The following is a 20193-nucleotide window of genomic DNA, read 5'->3' on the forward strand; positions in this document are numbered from 1 at the left end:
CATTTTATAAATTTTGTATTATACTTCTCAAAATAAATAAATAATTGAATTTTATCTCTTCTTTCCTGACTTTAAAATAGAAAGAATTATCTCGGGTTTAACAGCTTTAAAGAGTTGCAAATAGATGACTGGAGCCCATCGTACGAGAACCCACTTCAAGGTTATATCTTTAACTTTAAAAGTGAAGCCTTGGTTAAGGTACCTGAATATAAGTCATCAGGTTCAAATTCACCGTCTTGAAGATATGGTAGTTTGTCTCAAGAACCCATTCAACAAACTTTTAGCACTCGTTGGCACCCGAAAAACAATTTGTTATCGGAAAAAATTTTACGCGGAATCACGTGACTTCTAATAACTGGACTGCAACGTCACATTATTTCTCGTCATCCCTCTTCCGGACCTCCATTTTTATCTAATATAAAGGTATGTCGAACTGTTTTCGTAAAGCTAAAGAGAGTGGGCTTTGCCTGCCTCTTTCTGGTGAAGGTGAACAAGTGGATGCAATGATCAAGGAAGTTATGGCAACCTTGTGAGCTGGCAGGTCTATCTATGATAACTCTGTTAACTGACGGACCTGGCTGAGAGATACGGATAAGATCTTCTCAGTGTTGAGGTCTACTGTTCCGCAATGAGGAATAGTTATGTGCCTTCCTCAACTTCTTTCATGCAATGATTTGTTTTCATTGAGGACTTTTGGATTCAGAGAACTGGAAGCGCTTCGTGGCCACAGTTTTACTGTGAACGTCCTTCTCTGTTTTCAAAATTTCTGGATGATAACAAATCTTTGTGTGTCCAGGAGAGATGTCAGCGAAAGGACACAATAACCTAAAGCTGTGTTTTTGTAAGTTCTTTCAAACAGATACTTGTAGCTATACCTTTTATTGTGCAGTTTTCAGGAACGGACGGTGAAAATATCGACACTAATATATAGGAAGAAGATCCGAACTGCTTCGTTATGTTACTTGATACTTTAGAAGGATACTGCCTCACGTCACCTACCGGATGGCGGGACGAAATTTTTAAGTAGAGTACTTAGCAAAAGCTAACCATCCCTTTTAATTTATAGATGTCCCACAAGAAATGTTAATTTATAGGGACCTGTGGAATGGCATGAGCGGAAAGAAATGCAACAAAGAGAATTCCACTTCAAGAAATTAAATTGGTTCTTATTGTTACGTTCACATACTTTTTTCGTAAATTATGCATCAATTTTTCTAGGAAATTTTGAAGTTGAGGTGTGTGAACAATATTAAAAAAAGATCTTGTTAAGAAAAACAACAATTTTATTATTTACGCCTATAGTATAAGTATATCGTAACCTGTAATCATCGTAATCACGTGATAATAATAAATTATTCATATAATTGTTCTCATAATACCAAACAATAAAAGAATTTTGATCTTTGGAAAATTTCAGAAATAGGCCAGACTAAAAAAAAGTTAAGCTGATTTTTTTTTCTAGTTCAGTGCCAAGCTTCTGAAAAAAAATACATATATATACACAAATGCATATATTTTTAAAAAAATTCTATATATGTATAAAAAAAAATTCTTTTTTTTTTGTCGTTAACTGAACAATAAAATTTAAAATCAGGCTTTTACCATTTTTGGTGACTGTCAAATGTAAAGGCGTAAAAATCATTTGTAAATAATAATTCAGAAAAAAAAATGCGCGCATGTTTGTGTTACTAAATTGGATTCTAAAATCCTATTTTAGTTAATTTCGGGGATGTATATCATACGTCCAGGATTAGTTTATCCCTTATTGTATATTTTAGGAATGTGAAGGGAAAATTTTACTAAAAATACAGTAAATCTAGATTAATAATATATTATTATTAAGAATTCAACTGGTCAAAAGCTTTGCGAAAAAAAAATATAGTTTTCTTATTCGGTGATGACGAACAAACTGATGATAAAGGCTTTCAAGATAGTAATAAAGAAAAAACTGAAGAATCTCAGAATAAATTTATTAAGGTTCAAGGAAGGAAGATGCACGAATTTGAAAAATAGTTGATTGGGGAAGATATTAGAAAGATCGAACTATAGGTAATGATGAATTTTCTGAAATATATTCAGCAGTATGGAAGGATGGTCCATTATATTATATTATAATAACGATAGATATGAATTCAAAAGAAATCAAAACAAAAAGGTTAATTTAAAACGTCTAAATAGCTCTCAAAATATTACTAATGAGGTATATAGTTTAAATAAATTAATTTGTATACATTTTGTATATTAATAATAAATTTTTATATTTTAATAGGTTAAAGTATCTATAATTAAAACATATGGAGTAACTCAGGATTTGGATACGAAAGATTATATTATAGTCTTTGAAAACGAATGCTACTGTGAAAAATGTGGTAAAGAATTTACAGATATAAATCTTAAGTGGTGTAAAACATGCCAAGTAAATTATTTAAAAAATATTACAATTTGGACAAATGAAAATGGAAAAATTAAAAATTTAATTCGAGAAATGCAATTGAAAATTAATAAACCATATTATATAGTATTCGAGTGGATTCCATATAATCAATTTAGTAATATTGAAGAAATAGGCACTTTTGTTAAGGTGTATTCAGCAACATGGAAGGACGGTCCATTACATTATGATAGTGATAAATACGAATATATAAGATATCAGAATGAAGTAGTTGCTTTAAAATGTTTATATGACTCCCAAAATATCACTAATGTATTTCTTAATGAGGTATGAAGTTTTTATAAATTAATATAATATATTTTTAACTGGATAATAATAGCTTTTTTTTATATTTTATTAATAGGTTAGATCATCTTCAATTAACCATTATTGCAATAACAGTACTACAAAAATATATGGAATATCTCAAAATCCATATACAAAAAATTATATTCTAGTTTTTAAATATTGTGAAAATAATGATAGTAATGATAATAATGAAAATTATGAAAATATAACTATCAAAGATAGTTATGTACTTGCAAATTGGATTAGTGAAAACAATGTACTAACTACAGTAAAAATACTTACAAATTGGATTAGTGGAAATGAACAAATCGACTATTTAATTCAAGAAATGCAATTAAAAATCAATGACCTACATAATATAGTATTTGAGTGGATACCATATGATGAGTTTAATGACATTAAAAAAATGGATGAATGTAATTTGTCCGAAATATATTTAGCAATATGGAAGAATGGTCCATTATATTATAAAAACCAAATTGGTTTTGGTAAAAATATATATACGAGAAACCAGAATAAAGAAGTTGTTTTAAAATGTTTGTATAACTCTCAAAATATTACTAATATATTTATAAATGAGTTATGAAAATTTCCAAAAATTTAGTTTATGTACTTTCTAATTTTACAATAATTTTTTTATATTTTAACAGATTAAATCATACTACATAACTTGTTAATCATGATGATATTCCTAAATTATATGGAATATCCCAAAATCCAAATACAAAAGATTATGTTCTAGTTTTTCAATATTATGAACCAGTTATTAAAAACAAGCATATAATAATAAAAATACTTACAAACTGGACTAGTGGAAATGAGAAAATCGATGATTTAATTAAAGAAATGCAATTGAAAATCAATAAACCAAATGATATAGTATTTGAATGGATTCCATATAATCAATTTAGTAATATTAAAAAAATAGGTGAAGGAGGCTTTTCTAAAGTATATTTTGCAACATGGAGAGTTGGTTTATTACATTATGATGGTAATAAGTATGCAAGAAAACGGAATAAAAAGGTTGCGTTAAAATGTTTATATAAATCTCAAAATATTACAAGTAAATTTTTAAATGAGGTATGAAATTCTCCGTAAATATAATTTACATACTTTTTTTTAATATAATAAAGAATAATTTTTATATTATAATAGCTTAAAGCATATTCAATTGAAAATCATTATAATTATTACACTAATAGGATTCTTAAAATATACGGAATATCTCAGAATCCAGATACAAAGGAATTTATTATGGTTTTTGACTATGCAGAAGGTGGAGATTTAAATCATTGGATGAATAAAAATTATAGCGATTTTGATTGGTTAAGGAAATTACTTTTGTTGTGGAATATTATTAATGGACTTAGAGAAATTCATCAAAAACGGATGGTTCATCGTGATTTTCATACAGGAAATATACTATTAATTAATGATGATGTAAAAGATTACATGGATGATAATATTGTACATATTTCAGATATGGAATTATGCGGAGATGTTAGTAATATTGATCAAAATAATAATTATGGAGTTATACCTTACGTAGCTCCTGAAGTGCTCAAAGAGGAACCTTATACTCAAGCAGCGGATGTATATAGTTTTGGTATGATTATGTATTTTGTAGGAACTGGAAAACAACCTTTTTCTGATTGTGCGCATGATCAATACTTAGCAATAAGCATATGTAATGGAAATAGACCTGAAGTAAATGAACCAGAAATACCAAAATGTTATAGTAAATTAATGAAAGAGTGTTGGGATTCAACCCCAGACGATAGACCAGATGCGGAGAAAATTTTTGAATCAATAAATTTATTTTATAGTTCATATAAAGATGATGAATCAGACTTTAAACGTTATATGAAGATTGAAAAAGAACAACAACACTATGAAATTGAAAAACAATTCAAAGAAGCAGAAGAATATAGAATATCAAATCTCTCTTCTTTTGATAAAAGTATTAATACTCATACACAAGCTATTTATAAATCTCGATTACTTAATCCTTTCACCAAAAGTCTAATTATTGATTTTACAAAGTAAGTTCATAGATTTTTAAATTTGATAATTATTATACTTTATTAATATGAAATTTAATTCTTTATACAGAATAAATAAAGAAGATTAAACGCTATTAGTTTTTAGCATGAGTCAGTATAATAAATCTTTAGCTTATTGTTAGCTATAAACAATATTTTTAGTTTTAAATTATTTACGTGTAAACTTTATTTTTTTTACATAAATAAAATCAGTTTAATATTTTAATTATTTTAGCACTGTAAATATATTTTAACCATAATTTATAATGCCGTAAATAAATATCCAATAATAATTTTGTATTATTCTTAAGATCGAAATTTAATAAATTGGTGTGTGTAATCAATGATAATTTTTAATAATAAAAAAAATAATGAAATATGAATTTTTACGGATGGCGGCTTTTATTTATGGCAGTTAGTGTATGAATAATTAAAATTTCAACCTCACATGGCAATCTTTAGTGATTGTACATATTTTGAAGTGAACAAGAGTTGTATAGTATTATTTAAGTCTTCTTTTATTCATGTTGCTACTTGCGTACAATTGGTCACACTAATTCTTTAAAAACATCTAAACATCTAAAAATCACAAAAATATATGTATTATGATCTAACAAATCACTTTTCAGCCACGTGATCACGCGATCAGAATTTTAGAACAAACCAATCAAAATGTTTATTATCTTGTTTTATTAGTTCAGTTAACATAACTAATAAAATTTATAATATCATAACAACAAAAAATGTAAAAGTAATAAATTGAAGTGTTACGCCGTAACAACAGTGTTTCTTTAATATTCAAGATTCGCACGTATAAATAATATTATGAGATAATTAAATCGAAAAAGAATTGAAAAAGATAATTTTATATTTCATGATGTAATATATAAAAAAATTTCCATAATTTTCCATATCATTTTTGTTTCACACTTAATTAATAGAAGGCAACTTTTCCCTATTCAAAATATCTTTTATGGTATATTTAAGTAATTACAGAATATGATGTAGATAAAAACTGCTAGGATAATATTTTTGTTATAAGATAACAAGAAACGTTAATAAACGTTTCTAATTAAAAATTGAATATTAAAAAAATATTGAAGCTCCTCCACTTACCTTTTCAGTTCATAAAAATCGTCCGGCAAGTAGAGACCTAAAATAAAAAAATGAAAATGGGTCGTTGGTAGGTAGAGGATAGGAAACCGCTTTGGTCACTGCATTTAATTTGCGACCTATGAAAAAGGAATATCCGGAAAATATCAATGAAAGTGTCCGAAAATTGTCCAGTATTTCAAAAAATTGTCTTGAAAATGATTTACCTTTGTTGTCCGGAATTTTTTCATGTCCAGGGTTTGTCCAGTTTTTTTGTACATGAAGAATTCGGGACAAATTCTAGACAAATAAAACCAACAAATTCCGGATATAAAAATTTCAGAATATTTAATTAGACATATTCTAGAAATTATTTCTAAAATAGAAAAAATTAAATTAAAAAAAATTCAAAAAGCTCAAAACAGATGTTTAAAACCTCCCCCTGACGTAGATAGTGGTAATCTGCCGGGCATATTCCAAACATCCGGAAACGCACACGTTTTGGAACATTTTCCGAAGTTCAGGATGAGTTCCGGATGCATTTTTTTTCGTAGGGCGATAGTCTACACATAGACGTTTATCGCCTCCAATAACAACAGGTGAGGCGCTTTATAACATTTTTCCCAACACGTTACATTTCTCTCGTTATAACGAGTCAGCCAATTAAATTCTCTTAAATTCTTCGCTACAATCTTATAGCGAATTTGAGGAGGATTGGGGGCTGACGATAAAATAATTTAAACACATTCATCTCTAGTTCGCTAAATTTAAAACTGCGTGATGCAATGAAGAAACCTAAATACTGTATAAATGGAATTACATATGGCTTTACGTTAAGAAGATTATTTTAAAAAATATTTTTAGGAAATAAAAAAAGACTTACTGTCGTGTTAATAATATGAATTAAATAACATGGTATCCCTGATAGAAAATTATTTAGTAAATTATGAATAAACTCGAATAATTTACTTCTATCTTTAACGTGACAAAACAATCTGGTATATATTATATATGTATATTTATAAAATTAAGGTATATATAATCAAAGTATGAAATTTAATAAATAATATGTAAAAAATAAGTAATGGAGTAGTGGATAATGAGAAGTGAGAACGGTATAAATATTATAAATATCGTCGTCATTTATGCTGACGTCGATCAACTAACAATTGAAACATTTATTTGTGGGAAGCAAATCATCAAACACTGTGGTGTGCTAGTAGTGTACTACGTATAACAAACTTATATGCAGTTTTGTTTTGCTCACATTTCTTCCATAAACTCTTTCCGAGTTCTTTAAAGAATTTTATATCATATGGATTATATTAAAGTTTGTAAAAAGCTTAAACTAAAAATTATATTAAGTGCTATGTTTTCAAAAGAGTTGAGGGAATTGATTATGCTTAATGGAGTATGTCCTGATTGTAAAGAAATTAATACAGGTTGGGCATGGTGCAACAAATGTGATCCAGGTCGATTTTTAAAGGAAGGAAAAACAAGTGGAAATCCTGATTTTGATAAATTAATACATGAAGCTCAACTTGAAACAAGAGATTATGGTGACAACACAGAATGGATACCTTTTGAAAGATTAAAAGATATTAAACCTATTGGAGAAGGTGGTTTTGCTACAATTTATTCTGCCACTTGGTTGGACGGAATTCCTGAATATTTATCTAAAAAACGTCGTAGTGAGCCTCAAATAGTCGCACTTAAAAAATTTAAGAATTCAAGAATTATGATTGGAGCATTTACTGATGAGGTAAATATTATTTTTTAATTATTAATTTGATGATTTTATATATTTATTTATCATTCTTATGTTAGATAAAAGTACATGTTAAATGTTCGGGCTGTATGGTTCAAAAATTATACGGAATAACAAAAGATCCGAAAACAGACGAATTTTCTATGGTTATAATGTACGCTTCAGATGGAAATTTAAGAGATTATCTTAAAAAAAATTTTTCATCCTTAAAATGGGAAGAAAAATTACAAAATTTATGGTATATTATAGATACTCTTGGAAAAATCCATGACATAAATTATATTCATAAAGATTTGCATAGTGGAAATATACTTATGTATAAACCTAATGTTGATGATTTGAGTGGCACGATGATTTCGGATTTAGGACTTTCACAATCAATATATGACTCAAATAATTCTACAAATGTATGTGGAGTATTACCTTATATAGCACCAGAAATATTTAATGGTAAACCATACACAAAAGCAAGTGATATTTATAGTTTTGGCATTATTATGGTAGAAATGTCTACTGGAAAACCACCCTATGGGAATATATCACATAGCGATGATCTTGCATTAGCAATTTGCGTTGGTTTAAGACCAAAAGTTATTAGGGGAACTCCAAAATGTTATATCGAATTAGTTAATAAATGTCTTGATTCTGATCCAGAGAAAAGACCTTCTTGTAATGAATTATTGAGCGTAATATTTAAATGGAATTTGGAATTTATCAATGGAAAAACAGAATCAGAAATTGTAAAAGAATTTTCTAATGCAGATGCGATTGTTTCACGAGAATATTCTTCTAATGAGATTACATTACATCCTGAAGCAATTTATACAAGTCGTCATATGAATTTTCGTAATCTCCCTAAATCGAGAAATTCTTTAGGAGTTCAAGTTGAAAATTCTGAATGTAAATATTATATATTTTAAATTACTTAATTTATATTTAATTAATTAATTAATTAATTTTAAATCTTCAATCGTTTACAGTTTCTGATCCTAATTTGCTTGAAAACTTTATTTATGACGCTGTTAAAGAACAAAGTCAAGGTATATTATTTAAAATATTAAATGTTAACTATAATATTAAAAATTATTAATACAGTATTTATTTTTAATAAAAAAATTTAGATAAGATTGAAGTAGAAAGTACGAACGAATAACAACAGAATAACAAATATACGTTAAAAATAAATTATAATGAATAATTATAGATCTCTTATTATCATTAAAAATGATAATTTAATTGCAATTACACATTATTATACATTCTAACAATTAATTATAGTATCCAAAAACACATCTTTTGAGAAAAAGTCCGTCATTGTAATAATAATAAAATTATACGTTTATCTTAAATTTCAAGTTTCAAGATAATTAATTTATTTTATTTTTAATTTTATGTATACATATCGTCATAGTACAGTTTGGTGAGTAGCGCTGATGTCATTAGACTTTTAGAAGTGATGTGTAACAACACGTCTAAAACCTTGTTGTTACACGAATATTAATTTACCAAATTTGGTAAAAGATCTCGATGACATAATGATATAATGATATAAAGGACGCAATTATTTTAACAACGTTGTTCGACTAGTTTCTTCGTTTCTTCCCAGGAAAAAAAAAAAATTTTGTGATAACAAAAACAAAAAGAGAGAGATCAAAAAGTTATTATCCCTTATTCTTTTAACCAACTATTCTTTAAACTCATATCATAAAAATGACTTTTTTGAAAAACATAACATATAATGAAATTATTGAAGGAAAAAAAATCTTAGATATCTGCGAAAGAAAACTTGAAAAATTTAGCTTTATGGATAATAAAGATTTTGAAAGTCCAGGATTAAGAAAGTTTTTGTTGGTTTCTAATCTATCTAATCTCGCCACGAATATCATAAATTCAGGAAAAGGTAAAATAAGATCTAGGAATATATATACATATATATATATTTTTTTTTAAGAAAAAAGATCTTTAGATGAAATCCTTTTAACGATTATAATTATTTTTAATTTCAAAGAATATAACTTTAGGGATAATAATATAAAACAAAAACGAGATGATAGATATATTTTGAAGCCGAATATATTCGATGGTTTTAATGGATACAAGACGCGAGATAATACAAAAAATATCCAAAATTTTGAATACAAGACTACAGACGTAATCAATCCAGATTATGATGATGATGAGGAATTCTTAGATGATTTTTATGAAGAAGATGAAGAGTTGTCAGACGATAATACTGACGATGATGATGAATCTTCGCAAGAAATTTATGTTATCACAAATAGCAGCTATGATAACAATAATAATGGTTATCATGATACTTCAGAATGTTACGAGAATAATGAAAAGGAAGAAGATAGGAACGCAAATTCTTATTTGGAGGATCTAAGATTCGCCGGTCATAATTATGAAAAGATGTCATCGGTTGTTGTGTCAGTTGCATCAAAAAATATCCATGAGATATCAGTTTCAAGCCACTTGGGCAAACATAGTCTTAACTTTGATGAAGAAATTATTACAAGCACAGTGGCTTATAAGAAGGCTAAGCATATCTAACTTAACACTGAACAAACGTATTAGTATTCATATATTTATCGGTAACATTGGGTTATTAGGGTTTTTGTTTCCTTGTTGTGTATCCTATATTTTATAGTTGGTAATACTGGACTTTTATATATATTATATACGCATATTATATGATAATAAAGTGGATAAGAATTTGTGGTAAAATCAACTTTTGTGAAAAGAATTCCCGAAAATGTTGATGAAAATGTTCGGAACATATAAAACTTTTAATAAACAAATAAACATACTCGGGATAACTTCTGATATGAATTATCATATATTGGATCTAAAGCCGTTCGTGGAATTAGAGGAATTAGAGCTGCAAATTACGTGATGCAAATATTTATAGTTCGATAAGAAATTATTCAATTTTCATTTCAATTACATTTACAAATGTTACATTAATTTGCAAAGAAGTTTGTAATAACTTAAAATAACATTATTAACATTAGCAAATATAGTCTGATTTAATAAGATTCAACTTAGGGAATTCATATTATGATATCTCTTGTGTTTAAATAATTCAATTTAAAATAATTTTATCAAATAATGTAATTTTATTGTTAGAAAATGGAAGGCATTAAGCGGCGGTAAATATTGATTCAAAATTCTATACGTCAAATGCCGACACTTGGGAATCTGGCAGTATTACTCAACTTCATGAGAACCCCTTATGTCTCATTCCAGGCATCAAAAATAACCTAAGAAACAAGATCTACTACCAGAATTCTGATCTATCAGGGAAAGGTTATATAAGGGCCGGATTATATGATAGATGTCATTTTTACTTTTTTCCCTTCGTTTAGTCCAATGTTTATTTAGAAATTTTGTTATTTACTGAGTTGATTTTATTGATTTCAACAAATATTGCGCCAATATTAGAAATGCAGACGTTACTGACGTAATCATATAAAAAAAAGGTTACGGCGATAACATGTGTGATAATTTTCATTAGTGAAGTAATCATAAAAAAAGGTTACGGTGTTGCGATAACATGTGTGAGAAGCTATACTACTCACTTGACGATCGACATTTTGATCATCAAGTAGTCATAATTTCGTGACTATGAGCGTGCCATGAAAAATAATAGTGATTCGACCTAGCTGAAATCAAATGTTGAAATTGTTTTAACATTTATTATTTTAATTTTAGCTAGATGTTACAATTGTTAAAAGCTATAATAAAGTTTTAAATGATAGTTTAGTATAAATTAACTTTTGTCTACAATATTTGATAATTCCAATTTTAAGTAAAATCTCTGTAATAAAATTAAATTTTTTGTTGTTAAATTTCTATCATCATGAAATCTTATAAAAATAAATGCCTCATTTTTCTAAAAAAAAAAAATCTAGACATGTGATCAATTTTCTAAAAAATCTTTTTATCAACAACGTTAATTATAATTCTGGTAAAACCCATCAGTTAAGCCTTTAAGCCGTTAGGACTTTATATTATAAACTCGTCTTATTCATATCCTAAAATTACAGTACTTTCTATCATTCTACATTCAATTCTTTTATGTCAAATACGCGCCCTACTTTGAACAGGACTCTACTGAATGGTTCTTAATGGACTTTTTGGCAACTGAAACTTTGAAACTTTAACTTTCTTAGTTTCTTTGGGTGCCTTCAAAAGACTGATCGGTTGTCATCTTAACAAAATTCACAGGATATTCTACCAGCACGAAAGAAATCAAGCATGAATTTTGATAAATAAAATAACTAGTCAACTTATCAAAGAAGTGAGTTATTATACACTTTGCTAATAATCACCTTAATATATATATTGACTTTCATAAAGTTGACATTCTCTTTAGTTATCAAGGTTTACTAATTCTGGGTATGTATAAGGAACATGTAAAAATGTAAAACTCACCAATACATTATGGGACATCCTAATGTTTTAAAATCAAAAATCGAAAAAAAAAACATAAAAGGGATATGCATGAAACAGATTTAATTGAGAAATAAAGGTATCTTGCCCTCAAATTCAGTGATGGCAATGACCAGGTCATTTGACCATTTTTGAAATGACCCTTGAATGACCTATAACACGATCATAAGCTTTGGAGTTTGGACATGTCTTGAAATAGAATCCAAATGTTCTTATAGTTTTCTTTAGCATCCATCTATTAATTCGTTAAGAATTCGAATGGGTTCAAAAATTGATGAGTCATTCGAGTCATTTTTGTCAATGGAGTCATTTAAATATAATGGTGTATAATTCAGGCCAAGCTTATGATGCTGGCCAGAATTACATTTCTAATATCACGTGATATATTTTTTTATCCACGAAACATTGAAACTGCATAAATAGTTTTGATGAGATCGCATAACTGATAATGTAATTTTTAAATGACCAAATTGCACGTGGCTAATAGCGTAATTTGATGTCATTTTGCCTCAAAGTACATGCAAGGAGAGAGAAATTGAAAAAGAGTATAAATTTTTATTTATTTATTTATTTTATTTCTTAGAGTAGCAAACCAAGTCTATTACAAATAAAAGCAGATGGTATATTACATACGAAATAACTAATATATGTGTATAGATCTCAGAATGTCATAAAGTGTATAAATTTTTAAAGAATTTTGAGTTTTTTCTACTGAAACCTGAAACACAAAGATCACGTTTTTTTTTATTCAAACTTCTTAGCTGCTGTCAACTAACACAATATTAGTATAGTATAAATTAACACATTACACATCATCAAATGTATTTTCCAAAAGTTAACATTTCCGATAACTTTATTTTTTTTAATTTTTTGTTTTAACATTTCGGACTTTTTCGCGTTTGTTTAAAGGGATCAATATTTTAATAATTTTTTTTCATGGTACTAATAGTAAAGAAAATAACTAAAAAATGAAATAAATGAATGGTATAATGGTTTAACATATCTTTCTAATCGTGCAAAAATATATAACGAGTCTATGATAGCTTTTCTAATCTTTCTAATCGTGTAAAAATATATATCCTTTAACTTTAATTTCTCTACAATTCTTTTGACATGTTATCAGAAGAAAGTTTTTTGTCGAAAGTTCAACAACGCAGTAAGTGTGGTATATGTCTGATATTTATTAATAATAATATTCTTCTAATTTTTTTTGCCATTTCAGAATACTGGCAAAAACCATATACGAAGTGGAGCATTGAATCTTGGGATGCATTTTACTTTAAAGAACACCCTAATGCAACAATACGAAATTTGCGTAGTTACCTAGCTGGTGAACTAAGAAGTATCACAGAGAATTCAGTATCCAGAATAAAAGAGAAGGCACTAAAGTTTGTGCCCACATATTGGAGGTTAATGTTTACACATTCTCGGGAATGTGAGCATAGTATAATGTGCTACGCTCTGTCCCTTTGTGCATGGGAAGAAGAGCGTCCAGACACGAGTACCTGATCTCGTCGCTGCGACGTGCATATCTTGCTATGAGGCAGGACTGTTGATTCTCTAGGAAGATTGTCTATGTACTCCTATGTAAAAAATCTTACTCACATGATATGCTTTTCTTTGCATATTACTACAATCTACAGAAATCTGGGATAAAAGAATTCATTAAGCAGATAATTATTTCTTAACTATGATTTATCATGTAACTAGTAATGTATGCTTAGCCGTCGTAATAGTAAAGGTTGTGACGTATTTATCGTAATTAAATCGATTATTTCTAATTTTGAAAATTGATCATTAATTGGTAAGATGCCAGATGATTTTTTACTACTGTACCAAGAAAATATTATACTCGCGATAATATTATACATGCAATAATATTATAAATGCAATAATATTATACATGCAATAATATTATTCTTGCAATAAATAATATACTTAATAATATTATACTTGCAATAATATTATACTTGCAATATGAGCTTGGCGAAATCGTGGAATTAATAATTTAAAATAATTATAATGCAAAATTTTACTAGTCGGCGGAAGACCTGTAACAGTTTTCGAATTTCTACGATAATTACAATATTATATGATGTTTTTAAAATTATAAAAGAATTTATTGTTCAATAAACTTATTGTACTCGCAAATTTATTAAAATCAGTAGAACAAGAGATAATGTAAGAAATCCTCCGTTTAAAATGTTAAATGTCTTGGGTGGTAGCTCAATTTCGTGACAATGGGAGTGATGATCTGATGTTGATCAATGGATTATCCGAAAAAATTCTTGAGTCTACATGCGTTTTATTACCGCTCTAGCATACCATATGTAAGTGCGTTGTTTCAATTAAATCTTTTAATAATTGTTAAAGCTAATAAATTATTACTTTTTAAGATACAAAATATCGTTTTAAATTTTGTATAATATTTTGCGCGATATTAGTGGTGCCGACATAACTGAAACCAAATACTAAAATTGTTTTATTATTTTAGGTTTAGCTAGTTGCATACAATACGCAATTTGATAACAATACATTCCAAAAAATTTGTTTTCATCATAAAATAATCATGAAACTCAAAAAATTTTTCTGAAGAAAACTCCGATAAATGCTTATTTTTCGGCATGTGATCAATTTTCTAAAAAATTTTTTTATCAACAATTATAATTCCGTTAAAACTCCATTAGTTCACTACGCGAATACATCTATCAGAATTAAGATTTTTAAGCCGGAATGTGTTATATGTGTTATACGGTATAGTGTATATAATAATATAATTCTGAAGATTATTTACATTATAGTTTTTTTAATTGTAAATATTATTAATAGGGAATAGAGATATCTAGAGATATCGGCCGAAGACCTGTAATCTACACGATACTAGTAATTAATAAATGCGTTACTAATTTTTTTTTAAAAAAAAAAAATCGGCCGAAGACCGTTACTAATACTGATTTCAATATTGGATATCTAATAACAATACCAGTCATTAAAATCCCGCATATTCCTAATCGACTGAACAATAATTTTATTATAATAATATTAATATAAATCGCATGAATCATACGCATCATACGCGTATCCAGATAAATTTGATGGTGGCAATATGATCAAAATTTTTTTGGGGGAACTACTGCAATTCCGTTAATATTGTCTACAGTATATTATGTCAGATTAATCCTTCTTTTTTCTTATTTAAAATTTTTTTTATTAACAAGTTTCAGAATATGTGTTTATTGGAACTTTGGTTCTCAAATTCTAAACCATGTGTATAATTTTACCATTTTAGCAATTTAGAACAACGTTCGTAACGCCTCAAATGATAAAATTTTCACTTGATACAAATATTCCGTTTTACATCAGGACCCTAAATAGGTAACAAGAGGGCTTAATATATAACTCTACGCATCTCTTCAGGGTCAAAGTTACATAAAGCCGCCTGGCATTGTTCAAAAAAGGAAGGATCTACATATTAGTTTAGGGTTCATTCTACGTATTGTTACCTTTTTATGTATTTGATAAATGATACCACGGGGATCTGCAAGAAACCGATTGTAATAAGGAATAATAGTAATAATAATATTTCACATTAATTATTTCATGGCGTAAGGGCTTGAAAATCATTGTTTTATAAATAATAGCCATTATTTATATATATGTACATATATATTATTTCTTTTAAAGAAAAGAAGAGTAACACAAAATTTTCATATTGTTTCATAGCTACCACGTGTGATCCTTACCAAAATCGGTTAAATCCATTTTTGATTGTTAATAATAAGAAAAAGAATTGTTGTAATTTAGAATGACACCTCATTTAGGTTACGCTTACGTCCTTGAAAACTTTCTAGAAATGGGACTATTTACTTGATATCATCTTTGATTTGTAACTTAAAACGTAATAATTGCAATTACATCAAATAATAATAACAAAAAAAAAAAACTTTTGTATATTATACTATCATTTTAAACTCGAAACATTTAAGGATTGTTTTACGAAAAAGAGTATCAAGATATTTCCAATATAATCGGATTAGAATTTTAGTATTATTTTACGTTTGTTTCGAAATATTATAAATATGACTTCAAATTCTCTTTCAAATTTTCTATCAAATAAAACAAATCTCAAAAAAGTTAAATTACTTTAAATCAAAAAAAAAAACTTCACAAAGACTAATAATTTTAAAATAACAAATCGAATCAAAATGAATCCAATCATCAATACCAAACCAGTTGTTATTGTCACTTCTGAAGTAACTGAAAAACCGGGTAATCCTACCAACTCATGTTCTATCATGTAAAACGCAAGTTTTACTTTGAAATTTACTTTGAAAAAAAGTTTTTACTCTACAATTGTTCTTTTTATTACTTCCGACGGATATAACTGAAGAACGGAATAATTCCTCTTATTTTACTGACCTGATGCTTATTATCTCCTTAACGATTTTTACAAAAATGAATCAATTTATTTTTTATTTTTTTTTTAATTTTAATTTATCTTGTAATTTATATGTCCGGAACGCAGTTCTAAATTCCCTTTATTAATATTATCCCAACTTTTATTAACTTTATAACACGTGATTTATAATAATAAGCGATGGGTTCGTTTACCTAGTTGTAAATATTTTTATCTTATCTTAATAATAAAAAATTTTGAATCGTAATCTATTAACAAATTTTAAATATGTGTATCGTTTTAAAAGTGTTTATATTAATGAATTTTCTATAAATTAAATCTTGAATTCATGATTTATATCATGAAAGAAATATTGATTTTTGACTTTGAAAATAAGTTGAATGAATGAAAGTTAAAATTGAGAAATGTAATCCTTAAAAGCATCAGCAGCGGCAGCAACAGAACCGGCGGTAGTAGAACTAATTTAATAAGTAAAGAGAAATTTTTGTACAGGCAAAATTATATTCAAATGAAAATATAACAATGATCGTATTGTTCTTTTCTATCAAAAAAAAAAAATAATAATGAGAAAATACTGGTTAAGTAGAATTCATTTTCTTCAAGCAAAATAAAATTCAAAGTAAAAAATTAAACGAACATAAATAATGAATATTACACTTATTATTTATATTAATTTTAGCAAAATTATAATTAAAGTTAAAATCCAATGTAAATTTTCTCATGTCCCACGCTTTTATCATACTTTTTTTTTTGTCCGGAGCGGAGCGAAGGACAATATATGTCATCTACGCACTATGAAAAAAAATTGATCACGTGAATTTCTCTGTCCGCCACGTGATCGTCATCCAATGAAATCGCAAATTTTAGTTTTTCGCTCTCGGACTTACAACGGTTCCCGTTTCCTAGTTTAATTTGTCATTATTTCTAGGCGCTTTAATAAATTGATCACATGTTTGAGTTTTTTTTTTTAGAGAATTTTTTATAGGGTTTCATAATGATAAATTTAGCAATAAAAATTTAATTAGAGATTTTTACTTAAAAATCCTCTATATTAATTATTATTATATAATTTGTTATCAAATATCAGATATATATTATATACAAATAATTACTAATTCTGGAAGAGAAATTAGTTATGTATAAGGAACATGTAAAACTTACCAATGCATTATGGGATATCCTAATGTTTTGAAATCAATTCAATCAATTCATAAAAAATCTAAAAAAGACATAACAAGGATATGCATGAAACAGATTTAATTGAGAAATAAAGGTCATGAACTGTATTAAGGAGAGAGAAAATTATCAAACATTTAAAAAGAGAGATTTTAGTTTATAAAATCTTAAGAATTTGAGTTTTTTTTTTTTACTGAGACATTTCTTTTTTTATTTAAAAGTCCTCGTGAGTTAAAATAATAATTTAATCCTTTTGATTTACATTTCGCAAGTCAAGCTGCTGTGATTTGAATCATATAAATTAAAATTGGTTTATTTGGATTCTAATTCATATGCTACTAAATTGATCATTTCTAATTTTGAAAATTTGATCATTAATTTGTAAAGATGCTAAATGATTTTTTTACTAGCAAGAAAATATTATTCTTGAAAATTGCAAAACATTATATTTGCAAATATTATATTTACGATAATATGAAATATTATAATGAAATGTTACTAGTTTACTAGTTGATGGAAGAACTAAAATTAGTTACATAACAGTTTTCGAATTTTCTTTAATAATTACATGATATCATTTTTTTTTTATTCAGGAAATAAGGTTAAATCTATTTTTGATTGTAATCCTAATTTAATAATAAGGATTGTTGTGATTTAGAATGACATCCTATTTTGGTAGGTTTACGTCTTTGAATACTTTCCTGAAATTGGTAAATGCATAAATCAAAAAGAAGGGGTCTATTTATTTTTGATTGGTAACTTAAAACAACAATTGCAATCGTATCAAATAATAATAATGAGGAAAAAAAAAAAAATTTAAACTCGAAACATTTAAGGTATCAAGATATTCCGATATAATCGGGTTAGAATTTTTAGTATTATTTTTGATATTCGTTTGTTTCGAAACATTATAAATATGACTTCGAATTCGCTTTCAAATTTTCTATCAAAATAAAAAATCTCAAATAAAAAAAAATCTCAAAAAGTTAAATACTTAAATCAAACGAACAAAAAAAAACTCCACAAAAACTAATAATTTAAAAAAAAAATCAAATCAAAATGAATCCAATCACCAGTACCAAACCAATTGTTATTGTCACTTCTGAAGTAACTGAAAAACCGGGTAACCCTACCAACTCATGTTCTATCATGTAAAACGCAAGTTTACTTTGACCTTTTCTTACTTCCGACGGATAACTGACGAACTGAATAATTCCTCTTTTTTACTGACCTGGCACCTTATTATCTCTTAACGATCTACAAGAATGAATCGTAATTTATATGTCCGGAGCGACGGAGCGTAGTCCTTTCTATCATAATTCCCTTTTGGATTAAACTATTTCCTTTTAATCTTTGTATTTATTTGTAACATGTGATTTATAGTTACACGGATTCACAATAAGCGACGGACTTACTGTATATTATTTTATTTTATTTTATTTTAATAATAAAAATTTTGGATCGAAATTTGTTAACAAAATTTAAATATGTGTATCGGTTTAAAGTGTATATATTAATGAATTTTCTATAAAATAAATCTTGGATTTCATCATAAAGGAAAGATTGGTTATTGGCATTGAAAAAAAGTGAAATGAAAATTAGAATCTAAAGCTTAACTAACTAATTTTATAATAATTAATAATAACAGGCAGGATACGTAAAAGGAGAAATTTTCGTACAGGCAATATTTTATTCAAATGAAAATAAAACAATTGATCGTTCTTTTCTATCAAAAAAAAAAAATTTCTTTAAACATTGTTGAAATAAAAAATCTATTGTCAAAATAATGAGAAAATACTGGTTAGGTAACCCAAATAAATTGGGTTACGCACTCATTTTTCCAGCACATTTGTGCAATCCTGTATCACATACAATAAGACCGTCGGTCTTTTTAAGGACCGCAGTCTTTTAAGACCGATCGGTCTTTTTTCTTTTTTTTTTGCAAATAAAGAAATTTTTTTAGCTTTAAATTTAATTTTATCATATGAAGACCGGTATGAGGACCGGTCAGTCCTCAGGTCCGGTCCTACTGCGCCACAAAAAATGCAAGACCGCGGTCCGGTCCTACAAGTCATGGGACTGACCGGTCCAGGACCGAATAGGACCGGTAGAACCGATGAACATCCTTAATCGACTTCTTTAATTCATCCAACCTGAATTCCACGAGCCAAAATATGATCATTGGCATAGTCTTTCTTTGCGATCACCAAATCTGTCGTCCCATCTATTTCGAAAGAGAGCGCATGATAAAAGTTCCTTTTTTGATCTAATGTCATAAAAATCACTTGTAGCAGAAACTTACATTTGCCAACTTTTTTCGAATAATCAATAGGCCATTATTCGCACTAATTCCATGAAATTCTATCATTTACTTATGTAACTCAATAATAATATGTATATTATTTCGGGAGGTTGTATAGGAAATAAATTTACAACTTTGTTTGGGGAACAAATCTAATACCATTTAGAGTAACAGGGCGGACATCCTCATATTATCACATTA

The 20193-nt window shown here is 27.4% G+C and overlaps 4 protein-coding genes across 4 annotated transcripts; all 4 read left to right on the forward strand.

Annotated features, from left to right (window-relative positions):
* Positions 1–1893: 1893 nt before the first annotated feature.
* Positions 1894–3417, forward strand: OCT59_025174 (uncharacterized protein; the record flags this gene model as incomplete). Its single annotated transcript, XM_066136594.1, has 4 exons — positions 1894–2200; positions 2270–2719; positions 2796–2996; positions 3391–3417. The coding sequence occupies exons 1-4, from the start codon at positions 2084–2086 to the stop codon at positions 3415–3417; spliced, it is 795 nt and encodes a 264-aa protein (XP_065991911.1). The 5' UTR covers positions 1894–2083.
* Positions 3418–4486: 1069 nt separating this feature from the next.
* OCT59_025175 (uncharacterized protein) lies at positions 4487–4871 on the forward strand (the record flags this gene model as incomplete). Its single annotated transcript, XM_025330339.2, has 2 exons — positions 4487–4782; positions 4853–4871. 2 exons carry the CDS (start codon positions 4487–4489, stop codon positions 4869–4871), a joined length of 315 nt encoding a protein of 104 aa, XP_025179208.2.
* A 2318-nt stretch (positions 4872–7189) lies between these two features.
* OCT59_025176 (uncharacterized protein) lies at positions 7190–8795 on the forward strand (the record flags this gene model as incomplete). The annotated part of the gene is made up of 5 exons (XM_066136605.1): positions 7190–7636; positions 7702–7796; positions 8190–8542; positions 8623–8682; positions 8764–8795. 5 exons carry the CDS (start codon positions 7190–7192, stop codon positions 8793–8795), a joined length of 987 nt encoding a protein of 328 aa, XP_065991912.1.
* Positions 8796–9219: 424 nt separating this feature from the next.
* On the forward strand, positions 9220–10365 carry OCT59_025177 (uncharacterized protein). The gene is made up of 2 exons (XM_025310736.2): positions 9220–9542; positions 9651–10365. Exons 1-2 carry the CDS (start codon positions 9353–9355, stop codon positions 10193–10195), a joined length of 735 nt encoding a protein of 244 aa, XP_025179206.1. The 5' UTR covers positions 9220–9352; the 3' UTR covers positions 10196–10365.
* The last annotated feature ends 9828 nt before the right edge of the window (positions 10366–20193 follow it).

The sequence above is a fragment of the Rhizophagus irregularis genome, chromosome 5 (genome assembly GCF_026210795.1).
Source record: "Rhizophagus irregularis chromosome 5, complete sequence".
In the NCBI taxonomy this organism is placed as follows: domain Eukaryota; kingdom Fungi; phylum Glomeromycota; class Glomeromycetes; order Glomerales; family Glomeraceae; genus Rhizophagus; species Rhizophagus irregularis.

Excerpts from the sequence above, each read along its gene's own strand:
- OCT59_025177 (XM_025310736.2), top strand. The coding sequence starts at position 9,353 with ATGACTTTTTTGAAAAACATAACATATAATGAAATTATTGAAGGAAAA. Across the intron at positions 9,543-9,650 it reads TATCATAAATTCAGGAAAAG|AATATAACTTTAGGGATAAT; the intron begins GTAAAATAAGAT and ends TTAATTTCAAAG.